The sequence below is a fragment of the Peromyscus maniculatus genome, chromosome 6 (genome assembly GCF_049852395.1).
Source record: "Peromyscus maniculatus bairdii isolate BWxNUB_F1_BW_parent chromosome 6, HU_Pman_BW_mat_3.1, whole genome shotgun sequence".
Taxonomy (NCBI): domain Eukaryota; kingdom Metazoa; phylum Chordata; class Mammalia; order Rodentia; family Cricetidae; genus Peromyscus; species Peromyscus maniculatus.
The window spans coordinates 69,407,873-69,424,583 of NC_134857.1; the positions used below are offsets into that span (position 1 = coordinate 69,407,873).

A 16,711-nucleotide genomic window follows, 5' to 3' on the forward strand; every position below is an offset into this window, starting at 1 on the left:
CAATTAAAATCATATTTCAGTACAAATAAAATACCACCACATGGTACTCTTCTTTGTATCTCTTTTCTCCCACCTCCACAGTCTAGCCAGATACCAAGCATGTAAAATATACCCATTAGATGTCAGTTTGTGGCTGAGAGAGAAAACTATTAAAAGTGCTCTTAAACTCCCTTTGTTCCCTGGCACTTAATCTCCATTGTTTGCCCATTCAACAGGAATGGTGACAGAGCTCAATGATGTCTCAAGCTTCTTGGCCACTGTTGTCTTCTGTCTTGGCTACGTATCTGGGTAGGAAGACTATATCTGTCTTGTATATGAAGTTTTCTATATTAATACTTACTCTTCATTGATGCCTTCCTTGGCTTTTTACTTCCTAGATGTTTTAACATTCCATTTAGCTCTGTAGTAGAATATCTGAGCCACACACCATGGGGATTTACTGTACAGTTAGTTTTCAAAAATCCCTTTTTATATCTCTTTGAAATTCAAAATGAAACAATCTTTGTTCTTGAGTAGATCTTACATCAGTCATCACTGTGTGTTAGAAGTAGGGTGCGCGGTGTTACAGCACGGATTTTCCTAGTGTCTGACATCATTCTTGAACGGTGAGTCATACATCTTACCCGGTCAGTACTGCCAGTAACCCATGAAAAGAAAAATTGCAATAGTGTGACTTAAGAAACTGTTTAAATAAAACAGTTTATACTTTTTCTCTTAGAGCAAGGGAAATCATAGAAACTTAGCTGCATTAATTTTTTCTGTTCCTGTAATGTCCTTCAGAGATTAAATCCTGTCTTCATTAGAGAGTTAAATCCTCAAGCAGTTCCAGATAGTCTCCTCTTACAGGCTTTAGTTTCTTTTGTGGCTCCAATTTTATGTTGAAGCTTATTTTAGATATAAAAGTGAATAATTTGGAGTGCTTCTAATTCTTTTGGCAAATACAAAATTGATGTTTATTATGTATTTTCAACAGCTGGCTTTTTCGATTATTATGAAAGGAGTATTAGAAACAAGAATATTTTTTTGTAGGAAAATAATCATTCCTGAACATCATTGTTTTCTCCCGAGCAAGAAATGTACTAAATTATGCTACATCAATTTGGGGTTTTGCTAAAATTATAAGACCTTTTTTTTTTAAGGGAAATTAAATGTTTTTATGACGTTTTATACCTATAAACTAAGTTACCTTAAATGTATACCATTAAAGATGTATTCTACAAATAAATTTATAATCAGTTCTTTCAGTATTTTCTGTAGAAAACAGAATGTGAATATTTGTGAATTGGGTAAGATGATGGACTTCACCTGGTGTGGTGGCACACGCCTTTAATCCTAGCACTGAGGAGGTAAAGGCAGGCAGATCTCTGTGAGTTCAAAGCCAACCTGGTCTACAGAGCGACTTCCAGCACAACTAGGGCTACACAGAGAACCTCTTGTCTCAAAAAAAGAAAAAACAAACAAACAAACAAAAGATGATGGACCTGAGGTCCAGGCTTCTACTTTGTATCTGAGTCTATTAAATAAGATACCTAAGTTGGATAAGTTTTATTTATTGGTTTATATGATGAGTTTTAATAAAAAATAAGGAATAGGTTAGACTATCAATTTTTATCAGTAAATATTTCATAGTAATGGTACATGAAACTAAATCACAATTTATTTTTATCCTACCATTAGAAGTGGTTTTCTTCCTCTCTGCTAATCTACAACAATTCTATGACCTGGGAAATTCTGTCAGCGGCCTCTGGCGTGGTTTATCCTCTACTTATATCTTCTTACTGTGAGCTTATGTGTCACATTGTTACAGGGTATGGCAGTGGCAGCAGCTACAGTTCACTGTTCTATCACAGCATGGGCTAACAAACACTTCTTGTAGTCTTGAATTGTCCTATGATTTCTTTCTTTTTCTTTCTTCCCAGGTTCTCAGTCAACTTCAGATAAATCTTCCCAGCGATCATCAGAAAGCACAAATTGTAGCCCTACCCATAAAAGGTCTTCATCTGAGAGTACTTCTTCAACAGGTAAGTGCTATTGTTTTACTAGATTTTCAGGATAGTTTCCTATCTGCCACTTGAAATTGACGAATCTGTGTAAAGCAAACAAAAGTGGTCTTGTCATCTCAATATCACTCATAATGTATATTGGAAAAATTTAATAGTTTTACTTTTAAAAATTGCAATGTAAGGGCACTGGAGGATGGCTCAGCAGTTAGGAGCATATACTGTTGTTGCAGAGGACCCATGGTTGGGTCCTAGCACTAGGGGACCTGACACCACTGGCCTCCACAGGGATCTGCACATGTACACATACTCACACAACAGACATGACACACACACATAACTTTTTACATTGAAATTATGGAAAAGTACATTCTGAGGCTGGAGAGATGGCTCAGAGGTTACGAACAATGGCTGCTCTTCTAGAGGTCCTGAGTTCAATTCCCAGCAACCACATGGTGCCTCACAACCATTTACATTAAGATCTGGTGCCCTCTTCTGGTATGCAGGCAGGACACTGTTTACATAATAAATAAAAATAAATAAATAAATAAAAACATTCTGTAATAGTGTGGCTTGAAGCCCTTTAATACATTATTGTTGTGTATATTGGCACATGCCTGTACCCTCAGCATTTGGGAGGTAGAATTAGGATTAGGAGTTCAAGGTCATCCATGAACTAACTTAAAGATAAATCTCTCAAATATACCCATTAAGTATTTAATTAAAAAATACAAAGTAGGCTGGTAGTCACAACACTAGAGAGACCGAGGCAAAAGATATTGCTGTGAATTTGTGGCCACCTTGGGATACATAGCAAGACCCTGTCTCAAAAATATATGACAATAATAATTGTAAGGCCCAAAAATATAGTTTAGTTGATAGAGTGCTTTCCTAGCATTCATGTAGCCCTGATTCTTTCCCCAACACTGCATTTTATATAGAACATACCTAGGTTACATGAGATGATATCAAAAGAATAATTAGAAAGCATTGTTGAAAAATATATATCATTGTTTATTGTTTTGAAGACTCTTAACCATCAAAATGGCAGTTCTCCAAACCAATTTATATATGTAATATGGTCTTCGTAAGATTCATTTGAAATGATGGGCTGATTCTAAAATATTTTTCACTTTATTTTTAAAATCTAGAGTGAAAAGGATTTCAGAATTGATTAACTCATGGGGTTATTTAAGGCTTTTATCGACAGGACAAAATGGCACATATATACAGTATACATTGTTGTTTTTACATATCCCTTATGCGTGTGTGCTTGCTCATGGTGCATACATGCCACGTGGCATATGTGGAGGTCAGAGAACAACTGTCTGAAAGTTGGTTCTGTCCTTCGCCATGTGGAACCCTAGGACTGAACAGACTGAACACAGGTTGTCAGGCTTGGTTGCAAGTGTACTTACCCGCGGAGCCACCTCACAGGTCCTAATTCTAAAATTTTGAGAGGACCCTGCATATATGGTGGCGCATGCCTGGAATCCCAGTACTTGGGAGGCTGAAGCAAGGGATTTGCCAAGAATTTCCCAGCCTGAAATACAGAGTGAGACCTAGTCTTAAAAAGCATAAAAGGGAGCCAGGCGGTGGTGGCACACGCCTTTAATTCCAGCCTTTGGGAGGCAGAGATGGATGGATCTCCCTGAATTTGAGGCCACAGAGCAAATTCTCAGACGGTCAAGAACACCTAAGGCTACACAGAGAAACCCTGTCTCAAAAACAAAACAAACAAACAAACCATAAAAGAGTTTAAGAGTATAGCTCTGTTGGTAAAGCATTTACCTCTCCTGTGTAAATAAGACCCTAGGTTTAGTCACTAGTAAAACACACACACACCAAAAGAAAAAAGAAAAGGATACCATCCAGAAAATGCCAGAGCAGTTTCATGCTTTCAGAGACAAAATTTGAAGGCGTCCACACGGCTTCTTACTGTAGTGCATAGCCTGGGAGCTGGCTCAGTGGGTGTCTGCTGCACAAGGCCCATGGCTGGTCCCCAACACCGCCAGAAAGCCACGTGTAACAAATGTGTCTGTGACTCCAGTGCTAAGGCATGGAGACAGGTGGGTCCTGGAATTTAATGTCAGGGCCAGTTCAGCCAAATTGATGAGATCCAGAGTCAGTGCAAGACTCTGTTTCAAAAAATAGAGATTGAGGAAGACACCCAGCATTGAACTCTGGCTCCTTCAAGCTTGCATGTGTGCACACATCTACACATTTGTACATAAAGCCCTCATACCCACAAAACGACAGTGTGATATTAGTGAAAGAAGAGACAAATTTTTACCAGAGGTAAGGTGTGCCTGTATTTAGGAGAGATATAAAGAGTTCCATTGACCTCCCTCCTCCAAGTCTGTATTGGAATCCTAACATGAGGTTTGGGTTTAAATTGATGATGAGCAATGTGCATAATAAAACAGTCCTGAGGCTGGGCACATGGCTTGGTGGTTAAGAGCACTTGTTTTTGTAGAGGACCTGAGTTTGATTCTCAGCACCCATGTGGCACTTCACTAAAATTGGAACTGGCCAAAAGGCACAAGATACAGATACACATAGAAGCAAAACACAGACAAAATAAAATAAATAAACCTTAAATATTTTTAAGCTGAGTGTGGTAGTGTACTCCTTTAGTTCCAGCACTTGGGAGGCAGAGGCAGGCAGTACTCTGTAGGCCAGCCTGGTCTACATAGTGAGTTCCAGGACAGCTGGAGCTACAAAGTAAGACCCTGTCTCAAACAGACAAACAAAGGCCGGGGTTGGTGGCACATATCACTAATCCTAGTACTCAGGAGGCAGAGGCGGGCAGATCTCTATGAGTTTGAGGCCACTCTGGTCTACAGAGTGAGTTCCAGGACAGCCAGGGCTAAACAGAGAAACCCTGTCACAGAAAACAAACAAGGAAAGAAAGGAGTCCTTCAGGCTCCAGGCTTCAGCAAGTGTCAGTATTGGTGAAAACTTTCCTGAAGACAAATTCCTCCTCTGGCTAGCCCAAGGGCCCTAGCCATTTCCTGATCCTATGTGAGATCTCTGTGAGGGAAAATTGTCTCGGTTATCTGATAGCCAAGTGGAAGAGCACAGTTTCTTAAATGAGAGTTGCCCCCAGGGGCTCCTCTACTTGAATGTTTGGTTCCCAGTTGGAACTATATGGTAAAGGTTAGGAGGTGTGATCTTGTGGGAAGTGTGTCACTGGTTTCAAAAGCCCACAAACAGGCTCAGTCTCTTTTGCTGTCTGCCCCCATTGTGGAAAAGATGTCAACTCTGAGCTACTGCTCCAGTGTCATGCCTGCCTGCTGCCATCCTTCCCACCATGATGATCATGGACTAACTCTCAGAAACTACAAGCAAGTCCTCAATTCAATGCTTTCTTTTCGAGACTGCCTTGGTCATGGTGTCTCCTCACAGCAATAGAACAGTAACCAAGACATGCCCCTTTAATTCCAGCACCTGGGAGACAGAAGCAGCCAGATCTCAAGGCCAGGGAGTTCAAGGCCAGCCAGGCCTACATAGTGAAAGTCTGTCTCTAAGAAAAGAGTGTCCGTTCCTGCCAGGACTATGAACATATAGTATGGTTTAGTGGAACACGAAGTCTGGAGATAGGGCCTTTGAGTTTGTGGTGAAGGTAAAGGTATATGTCTCCAAGTTAGATGATCTGAATCACAATAAATAAATATAATTTAAAAAAAAACTTTAAAGACCAGTAATAGTTACTCCTATATAGACTTCTTTAAAAATGTCTTTGTTATTTATTTACTGTGTGTGTTTGTATGGCAAGAGCACAGGACGGCTCAGCAGTTAAGAGCACTTGCTGTCGTAACGAGGACCTTGATTCTGTTCCCAGCACCCACATACTTGTTTACAGCCATCTGTAACTCCAGTTACTGAGATGAGATCCAGTCCCTGTCTTGTGGCCTCCGAAGGAATTGCGTGTATTTGGTGGACTTAAATATATGCAGGCAAAAACCAAACAAAACAACTTATATGCAGAAGAGAGAGCTTGGTGGTTAAGAGCATCGATCCTTCTAGCCATCCCAGCACTTCTTGCTCTTGAAGAGAATTCAGGTTCACTGAACACACCATGCATCAATCCAGTCCCAGGGTCTCTTCTCAACCACACAGGCATCAAGCTACACACACATACATGCACGTAAAACACATAAAAATCAGGCTCAAACGTTGAGAGCTCTGACCACTCTTCCAGAGGTCCTGAGTTCAATTCCCAGCAACTACATGGTGGCTCACAACCATCTGTAATGAGATCTGGCGCCCTCTTCTGTATACATAATAAATAAATGAATCTTTAAAAAAAAAAAAAAATCAGTAAGTCTAAAAAAATAAATAAAGACAAAAAGAATGCAGGAACAGTTGAGAGGAAGAAAACTCATATACATAAAATCAGGTAAAGTTAAAAATTGCAGATTTCTTTAAAAAATTATTAGCCTATTTATTTATCGTGTGCATATACATGTAAATGGAAGGCAGAGGGCAGTTCACAGGAGTCTGTTTTCTCGTTCTACCGAGTGGAGTCCTGGGACTCTTACTCAGGTTCTCAAACTTAGTCACAGGTACCTCCGTGTACCAAGCCATCTTACAGGCCCAAAACTGCAGAATTTTCAAGTTTTGGGAGGCCATTTCTAGGAACACAAGTTTGAGAAAACATGGAACTCATAGGACAAGATGGCAATTTGGTAGGAGGAACAGCTATAATAAGGGCTAAGAAGCCCTCCAGCTGAACTTTGTCTCACCATCCCCTGCGGAAGACAGCCAGGAGCAGCCTTATACTAAGATGAGGCCATAACCATTGAGTTTAATTTTATAGCCCCTGTATTAGTCAGGTTTCTCTGGAAGAACAGAACTGATAGAATTATATATACATATGTGTGTGTGTGTGTATATATATATAAAGGGGATTATTAGAATGGCTTACAACCTGGGGTTCAGCTAGTCCCACAGTGACTGTCCACCAATGGAAAGGCCACCTTCAGAGTACTGAAGTGAGCTTCCTTCCACTTTCAGTAGGGGAAGGATGGGGAATGAGCAGTTTTTTTGTTATTTTGTTGTTGTTGTTGTTTTTTCCAGAGGGGGCATTATCATTAGTGGTCAGGATATGGCTGGGTTGTTGATGATATCAGTTCTGGTATCTGAACAAAGTAGTTCAAAGAAGTCCTCACAATTTAGGGGCCAAGATGGGTTTCAGATGCTGCTTCTGCTCCAGGATGCATCTCTCACTTCACAAAGAATGTCCCTTATGGGGCTTAGGTCGGTGATTATCCTTCTGAGAGTCCAAAGTGACTGCAGACTTAGGATAGTGACTTCTCTGTGCCTTCAGCTTTGAAAGGGTGATGAGATAGGTTAGACAGATCGTGCCTCTAGTGATTAACCTGCCTGTGCAGAATTAATCAGGCAAGCCCAAGTAAAGACAGACACCATGAGGGCAGAAGAAGTGTCAGGTAGGAATCACTTCTTTTTAGCAGACAGATTCTAAGTGTCTGTCTCAGGAGTATAGCCAAATAATAAAACTGTATTTTCCAGGTTTCCATTGTATGAAATTCTAGAAAAGCAAACATCATCTGTATTGAGAGGACACAGAAACAGTGGGTACCTCCTTGACCTACGCCCATGATGATCTGAGTGAAAGGACTTTTTAGGCTACTGGAAATGATTTTGTTTTTCTGTGTTGGACAGTAGCAAGGATGTGTGTATGTGTGCATGTGAGTTCGTGCATGTGTGTGTACATGCAAGCCATGACCAGAGCACAACTTCCAGAAATTAATTCTTACAGTGTGGGTTCTACAGTTAGGGTCTGAAGCTGCTCTAACAGCCCTGAAAAGCTAATCTTCCCCACAAGCCCTCAATGAGGCAAGTAAAGGCACAATAAAAGCAGAAAGCAAAGGGAAGTTATTCAATCTGGCCACATTGGAAAGAGGGACAGAGATCACTTACCTTATTCCTCCCCCACCTTGTTCATTTTGAGAATTTCAACATCAAGTTACTTGGAACATTCAGAAAACTCCATTTCCTGATTAGATAGATGTTTCTATAATTCCTAGTACTTAATAGGGAAATGTCTGGAATTGGGCTAGAGAGATGGCTCAGTGGTTAAAAGCACTTGTTGTCCTTCCAGAGGACCTGATTTTTGTTCCTAGCATTCTATATCCTCTGGCCTCAGAGATCATCTGTACCCCGTGACATAAACACATAAGTACATATAAATAAAGTAAATTTTTTTTTTTATACAGACTAGAATGATAGCAGTGTTTCCTGTGTTTGTTTTTAGTAGGGACTCATCTAGTCCAGATTGGACTCAAATTCACTATGTGGCCAAATTTACCTTAAACATCTGATTCTCTTCCCTTTACCCAAGTACTGGATTTGTCCCCAAAATTTGATACATGCTGTTGTTACATACTAGACAGGCACTCTAGCTCTAATAACATTTTCTTAAGAATAAAAGTGTGTGTGTGTGTGTGTGTGTGTGTGTGTGTGTACGTACACATGCAGACTACCATCAGAGGACAACTCTGAGAAGTTAGTTCTCTCCTCCCACAGCGGGGCCCTAGGGTTATCAGCAAATGCTTTTATCCTAAGCCATCTCAACAGCACTAATTTCAATATTTTTGGATAGAGTTTTGCTATGCCTGACTGTCTTGGTCCTCACTATGTAGCTCAGGCTGGCTTGAAATTTGTGATAAACCTTCTGGCTCAGCCTCCTGTGTGCTGAAGTTACATTGTTATGAGCCACCAAGCATCTCAGCTAATGCCACATTTTAAAAATATGTCGATAAATCCATTGATTAAAAAACTGTGACCTGAGCCGGGCAGTGGTGGCAAATGCGTTTAATCCCAGCACTTGGGACGCAGCAGCAGGTGAGCTCACAGAGGTGAGCTCAAGGCCAGCCAGAGCTGATAACAGAGAAACCCTGCCCTAGAAAATACAACAACAACAACAACAAAAGGACCTGTGGATATTAATAGTAAATTAGGAGTTTAGGTACTGTTTTAGTTTCTTACCTGTGATTAAAAATGCCTTGGAAGAAGACACTTAAGGGATAAATGGCTTATTTTAGCTCATAGTTGAAGGTAGCAGGAGCTTGAAGCAGCTTGTCACATCGTATCCGCAATCAGGAAATATAGAGGGATAGATACAAACTGCCTCTCAGTTCCCTTTCTCAAGGTATATAGTCCAGGATCCCATTTAGAAGAAGGACCCCACTTAGTGTGGATGGGTCTTTCCCCCCTCATTAACTAAATCAAGATTGGGCTGAAGAGATGGCTCAGCAGGCAAGTCTAAACACAATGCTGCACATGCCTGACAACCTGAGTTCAACCCTCCAAATCCACATCAGAGTGGAGGAAGAACTGAAGACAGAATGTTCTCCCCTGACCCCCATTTGTGCACAATTCCATGTATTCACCCCACACATATATACACAAAAGAAAATCACTAATTCTTTTAGAAAGATAATCTCTTACAGGCATGTTCAGAGCCCCATCTCCCAGGTGATTCTGTATTTTGTCAAGTTGACAATTAACTCGCCTGACCCCATCACAACACTACCCCTTGTCCACTTAACACTCAAACACATCACTTTTAAGCCATAATCTTCCATCCCTTGTCCCCACACTGTCAAGTTGTAAAGTGCATTCAGTTCAACTTGTAAAGCTTCCAACCCTTTAAAAGTCCTTAGTCATGGAGTTAAAGAGTGATTCATTTGTTCAGCACACTTAACTCTTCTTGAAAAGGATATATGTTTGGTTCCAATTAAAAATAATAAGATGGATAGCCCATGAGAAGCAATACACAAGACACACACACACACACACAAGTTTGATTCCACATAAACACATGTACAAAAAGCCACAGGCATGGTATAATACACCTTTAATTCCAGGTCGTAGGAGGCTAAGGGAGGAGGATAACCTTACCTAGTGAGTTACAGGCAAGCCTGGGCTACAGTGTAACATCCTGTTTGAAAAAGCAGGAAGAAAGAATGGAAGGAACCCATCTTGCTCAGGATTTAGCTGAGTGGTGAACAACTTGCCAAATATGGGCAGTCTCAGGATTTGATCACCAGCAGTCAAAAAGAAAGACAAGTTTAGCTTTTTTTCTAGTCTTCTACTGTATAGCCTTTAATACTTTTTTACCTTTTGTCAGTATAGAAAGTTATTTAGCCAGGAGTGGTGGTCCACACCTGTAATTGCAGCACTTGGGAAACAGACATAAGGATTAGGAATTCAAGATAGTGCTTTAATAGAATAACCTCAAATGTAGTAGATTCAAGGCCATCCTGAACTACAGAAGACCTGTCTTAAACAAATACAAGAAGGGGCTGGGAGATGGCTTAGTTAAGAGCTCTTATTGCTCTCCAGAATACCTGGGTTCATTTCCCAGCACCCATATCCAGCAGCTCACCAACTTCAGGGAATCTGACGCCCTCTTCTAGCCTCTGTGGGCACCTTTGTGCACATGCCATACACACACACACACACACACACACACACACACACAAATTAAAAATAAAGAATTAATGAAATAAAAAGCTGGTTGATTGCCTATAATTCTAGCACTCAGAAGGCAGAGGCAGGGAAGCTCAATCACTACAACTTCAAGACCAGCCTAATTTGCCTGGTAAATTCTAAGCCAGCAAAAGCTTCGTAGCCCAACCTTGTCTCAAAAGGCTAAGAAACAAGCATAAAGAGACAAAACAATTTAGATAACTCAGTGATCAATTTTTTGTCTGTGTGTGCTGTGTTGTCTCTTTTAGTGAATGGAATTCCCTCCAGAAGTCCCAGATTGGTTGCTTCTATGGATGATTCTGTAGACAGTCTGTTGCAGCGAATAGTACAACATGATGAGCAAGAGTCCGTGGAGAAAAATCCTGATGCCTCAATTACAGCTGTGTCTGTGCCACCTTCCTCCAGCCCAGGCCATAACTATAGCAAAGAGCGAGCCCTGGGTAAATCAGACAGTCTTCTAGTGCCTGCAGTCCCAAGTGACTCTTGTAATAACAATATCCCACTCCTGTCTGAAAAGTTAGCAAGTAGATGTTCCCCCCATCATATCAAGAGAAGTGTAGTTGAAGCTATGCAGCGCCAAGCTCGGAAAATGTGCAATTATGACAAAATCTTGGCCACCAAGAAAAACCTGGACCATGTCAATAAAATTTTAAAAGCCAAAAAACTTCAAAGGCAGGCCAGGACAGGGAATAATTTTGTGAAACGCAGACCAGGTCGACCTCGGAAATGTCCCCTCCAAGCTGTGGTGTCAATGCAAGCATTCCAGGCTGCCCAGTTTGTCAACCCAGAATTGAATGAAGGCGAAGACGTAGCACTGCACCTAAGTCCAGACACAGTTACTGATGTGATTGAGGCTGTGGTTCAGAGTGTGAACCTTAATTCAGAACATAAGAAGGGGTTGAAGAGGAAAAATTGGCTGTTAGAAGAACAGTCTAGGAAAAAGCAGAAGACAGTACCAGAAGAAGAAGAACAAGAAAACAATAAAAGGTAATTTCTTTCTTAAGATATTATGGTCTAAATAACAGCAGTCTAACTTATTTTCTTGTTTATTTATTGCGCGTATGTGTGCGTGTGTGTGCGCATTTGCGTGTGTGTGCACGTGTGCACGCGCGCTCCTGCTGTGGCAGATGTAGGACAAACCCAAGGATGATCTACCATGTGGATCCCAGGAATCTAACTTGGCTCATTGGTCTTGACCGCGAGCATCTTCACTGATGAGCTATTTCCCCAACCCCAGCCTAAGAGTCCCCAAACGATCCTATACCTATATAACTGAGTCTTCAGGCCTGCTCTCTACTCTAAGAATATTTTAGGTGAAGTACTCATGCATGGCAATGATTTCAGGCTGAAGAACCATCTGGAGTTTTGAGATCAATCTGAGCTATTCTGATAGTGAATTGTAGGCCACCCTCCGCACATAATATAGCTGGAGCCTTTCTTAAAACACAAGGTGGCCAAAAACATTTTTACATGGTAAAAAGTAAAAGGGCTTAAGATTCAAAACACAAAATGCACCTTTAGGAAATGAATTTAAGAGTCATTTGTGATACACAACCAAAAGAAATTTTTTATTTTTTGAGACATTGTCTCACTTTGTAGCCTTGGCTGGACTATAACTTACTGTTCAGACCAGGCTAGCTTTGACCTCATAGAAAGGTCAGCCTGCTTCTGTTTCCTAAGTGTTAGTATGTGCCACCATATCCATCCAGCTTCAGTCAATCAGTCTGTGTCTGTGTGTCTCTGTGTCTGTGTATGTTGTGTTTTTGTTTTTGTTTTGTTTTGTTTTTTCTGTTCTGCAGTTTTAGTGTTGCTGAGACAGACTCTCGTAGTAACTCCCTGTCTTCCCCTTTGCCTAACACCCTAAAAACTAACGTTCTGCTTTCTGTTTTGTGATTTGGGGCTACTCTTCAGTGCTGCTTATAAATGAAATCACATAGTAGTTGTTTTTTGTGACTGGTTTATTTCACTGAATATAGTGTCCTCAAAAGGAGTTGCAGCAGAGGCTCTATAAGACTCTCTTGGGTTTGTTGAGGCCTGAGCAGGATCACAAATGCACTTCTCTAGAGAGATCTTCTTGGAGTAATGTATCAAGGACCACCAAGGTTACTCAAAATATCTTTCAGAGACCTCACAATGAATTTAATGACATTCTAAATGGTAGACATTTGCCTTTAGTTTTGTTGTTTTTATTTGCTTGTTTTTGTAGACAGGGTCTCACTGAACTGCTCAGGTTGACTTTGCCCATGCTCTTGTAGTCTTGACCGACCTTGAATTCACCATCCTTTTTGCCGTAGTCTCCAGCATGTGTGTTCCTTTTTTCTCCTAAGTTGCATCCCCAACCCTGACATGTTCATTTCTAACAAGCTCCAAGCCTGATGTTGATGCATATGTCCCCTGAGCTGCACTTGAAGCATTACTACTGTGAAGAGTAGAAGATAGATGTGACAGGATAGCAGAAGACATTGGCAGGAGCATGAAATAGAATCTCAGACCCAGGAGTAGAAACATTTGGCTGGTTGGATAGCAGTGAAAAGAAATAAGTCTCCTAACATGGTGAGATACAGCCCGTATCTGCACAGCTTGCTTAACATTTGAAATAAATGTATAGGCTAAAGAAAAAAATTTATCATCATATTAATAGATAAAGGAAAATAATTTGACAAAATATAAAAAATGAGGCTAGAAGGGTGTGGGTGGTTAAAGAGCACACACCGCTCTTGCTGGAGACCCCAAGTTCAGTTCCCAGCAACCACGCCAGCCAACTGACTGCTACTCAAGCTCTTGGGGGATCCAATGCTTATCATGCACGCACATTAACTAAAAATAAATTATTTATAATGAAAAATAAAACAAAATTTTAAAATTACTTTAAAAAAATAAAACAAAATACAGCAAAGCTGGAAATGATAAACTAACCCTGTAATCCCAGCACTGAGACAGAAACCTTGCCTTAAAAAAAAAAAATCTAATAATAGGGACTGGGGACTTAGCTTGTGGGTTAACATGCTTACTTTGCAATCGGAATTCAGATCCCTAGAAACTCATGTGAATGCTGAGTAGACATGGCAGCCCACCTGTAATTACAGTCTTGGAAAGTGAAGACAAGGGATCCTCAGCAAGCTGGGTGGGTATACTCTCCATTTCATTGTGGTCTCAGTTACATGGAGAGACCCTGCTTTATTGAGAAAGGTAGAAAAGCTATTGAAGATGATTCTCCATATCAGCCTCAGGACTCTTTATATGTTTGCACGCACACACACCCATACTCACAAAAAATAACATACATGTACACATACACCACAGATAAACAAACATGAACAGTGGAAAAGGAGCTAGAAAGGAGGCTCAACCGGTAAAAAGCCCTGGCTGTCCTTGCACAGGACTCAAATTTGATTCCCGGCACCCACTTGGTGGTTCACGGCTGTCTGCAACTCTAGTTTGGAAGGTTGAGTCAAGAGAATCTTGAGTTTAATACCATCCTTGGTTACATAGTCTTGAGACCCTGTCTTAGGAAAAGAGGCCCTGGGTTTAGTCACTCACACTGGAGGGGAAGTGATTCCCTTACTAATGAGAAAACTGGGTAATCCACATGTAAAATAAAAAGTAGTTGGACCTTTTTACCCACATACTATTTTTAAAAGCTCAAAGTAGACCAAAGACTTAATCATGAAATAAAAATTATACTATGCTTGGACAAAAAAGATAGGGGAAAGTCTTCATGACATTGAATTTTGCCATGATTTTGATGACCAAAAATATAAAGAACTTGGCTTTTGTCAAAATTTGTGTGCTTTAATGTACAAAATATTTTGTGCATTAAAGGGTATGATCAAGGCAGTGGACATACATTCCAAAGATTAAGATAAACTTAACTAAAGTTTAGATTGGCTAAAAGATTTCTGAAATTCAAAAAGAAAAATAAAACACTTAGGGATTGAAAAAGGAATTTCATAGACATTTTCCCAGAGGGAATATACAAAATAGATGCTCAGCATGAATAATAAAACCACAAAGAAGTACTAATACTCTGTGGCCATTATACTGTATATTAAATACATTGATTAGGGATAAAAGACTGTAAAGTATTGGGGATTTCATGGAGAAATTCAAATGCTTACACAATACTGATGAAAACGTAAAATGTTACATAGCTGTGGGAAATACTATGACAGTTCATCAAAAAATAGTTATAACCTCTGTACTAGAAGACTAAGCCGTTCTGACCCTAGGGGTCTACTCAAAGTAGAATGTACTTAAACACCAGTGTTTATAATTCATTGTTACATTAAACAAAAGGCAGTTTTATATGTAATGACTTATTAATTAGCCTTAAATAGTAATACATTTTTAAAAAATTATTGCTGTTGTATGTTGTACATGTAGACTTGTGCTGTAACAGCATGCATGTGGAGGTCATAGGACAACTTTGTGGAGTCAGTTCTCTTCTTTCTGTAGATTAAACTCAGGTTATCAGGCTTGCAGAGCTGGTGTTTACCTGCTGAGCCATTTTGCTGGCCCTAGATAAACTTTTTTTAATTAATTAAATAATTTTTAGATAAACTTAAAAAGATGTAATACAAGTGAAATACATCAGATGATCCCTGAGCACTGGGTATAAGACTTGTGTTGTAGATGTATCCTTTGTGACTGGGCTCCAAAACTCTTAATTTTGATCAGTGGTAGGTTTTCTGTAATGGTCTCTGTCTGTTGCAAAGAGAAGTTTTAACTTGGTGGGTTTAACACTTTAACTATCAAATATATTTTATGCCCGCTCCCCCTCACACACAAATAAAAACCCAAAACAAAAAATTATTCCAAAGCTAAAACTAGAAAAACAACTATCTTTTTATCTTTTTTTCAGAACTCAAGTGTCTGTTCCTGCCTTTAATCCTTCCTCATCACCTAGTATTTACCCCTTTTCTCCTCTCTACATGTTCTTCTGGACCTAATGTACACACACACACACACATACACACACACACACACACACACACACACACACACACACACACGTATACTGTGTGAAGATATATTGCTGTGGTTGGTTTAATAAAGAGCTGAACCGCCAATAGCTAGGCAGGAAGTATAGGCAGGACTTCTGAGCAGAGAGAGGAAGTAGGAGGAGATAATCGAGGGACAGGGGAGACATGGAGGGAGTCAGACATATTCTCTCATTCTATGAAAGAAAGGTAAAAAGCCACATGGTAAGATGTAGATGAATATTAAGAGTTAATTTATGTTATAAGAGCTAGTTGGGAACAAGCATAAGCTATAGTCCGAGCTTTCATAATGAATAAGTCTCCATGTCATCATTTGGGCACTGACTAGAGGGACAGAGAAAGACTTGTATTATAGGCTAGGATCCACATGTGAGGAAGAACATGACCTTACTATTGCATATTCTAAGTCCATCCACTTATCTATACATTCTGTAATGACATTTTTCTTTAACACTTCATAGTATTGCGTTTTATATGTGAACCAGGTTTTCATTATCCAGTCAGTTGTCTGTGTACAGACGGCTAGGTTGGTTGCGTCCCCTTGCTGCATTGAATAGAGCAGCTGTAAACAGGACGTGCTAAGATCTCTGTGGAAGGGTATTGAGCTTTCTGAATCTGTTCTCAGTACTAAAACAGCTGGGGTATATTGTAGTCCTGTTTTTTAATGTTTTGAGGAATCTCCAAACTGATTTCCATAATGGCTGTATTAATTTGTGCGTCCATCAGCAGTGAATAAGGGTTCGACTTTTTCTACATCCTCTTTAACATTTGTTGTCAGAGTCCTTGATGACAGCCATTCCTGCTGGCATGAGGTGGCATTTCAGAGTAGTTATAAATTGCTATAGCTTGTTAAAATATTCTCATATTCTGTGGGCTATTTTGCTCTGCTAGTTGGTTTGCTTGAGTAGAAACTTCATTTAAATTTGGGGATAGTTTCTATGCAATGGTCGTTCTGTTCAGAAAACTCTTACCTGTGCAGTGTCTTAAAGAATGTTCCTTATTTTCTTCAAGACCAGTGGTTCTCAACCTTCCTAATGCTGCAACTCTTTCATACAGTGACTCATAGTGAAAATTATTTTCATTGCTACTTCATAATTGTAATATTGCTACTATTATGAATTATAACGTAAATATCTGATACCGGGATATCTGATATGCAATGCTTATGAAGAGGTTGCCACCCATAGATGA

The 16,711-nt window shown here is 39.9% G+C and overlaps 1 protein-coding gene across 7 annotated transcripts in view; it reads left to right on the plus strand.

Moving 5' to 3' along the window:
* The window catches only part of Ash1l (ASH1 like histone lysine methyltransferase), a 152,154-nt gene that overhangs the window by 58,343 nt on the left and 77,100 nt on the right, over window positions 1-16,711 (plus strand). For 5 of the 7 annotated variants that reach the window (XR_013051890.1, XR_013051891.1, XM_076573656.1 and 2 more), the window contains exons 4-5: window positions 1,920-2,021; window positions 10,769-11,507. Coding sequence is in view for 5 of the 7 variants with exons in the window: in XM_076573656.1 (XP_076429771.1) it covers window positions 1,920-2,021; window positions 10,769-11,507 (841 nt within the window). In the remaining 2 variants the exon portion in view is untranslated. Of the gene's footprint in view, window positions 1-183; window positions 289-1,919; window positions 2,022-10,768; window positions 11,508-16,711 lie in introns of those variants that run through there. The other 2 variants (XM_076573658.1, XM_076573659.1) reach the window with 2 other exon arrangements.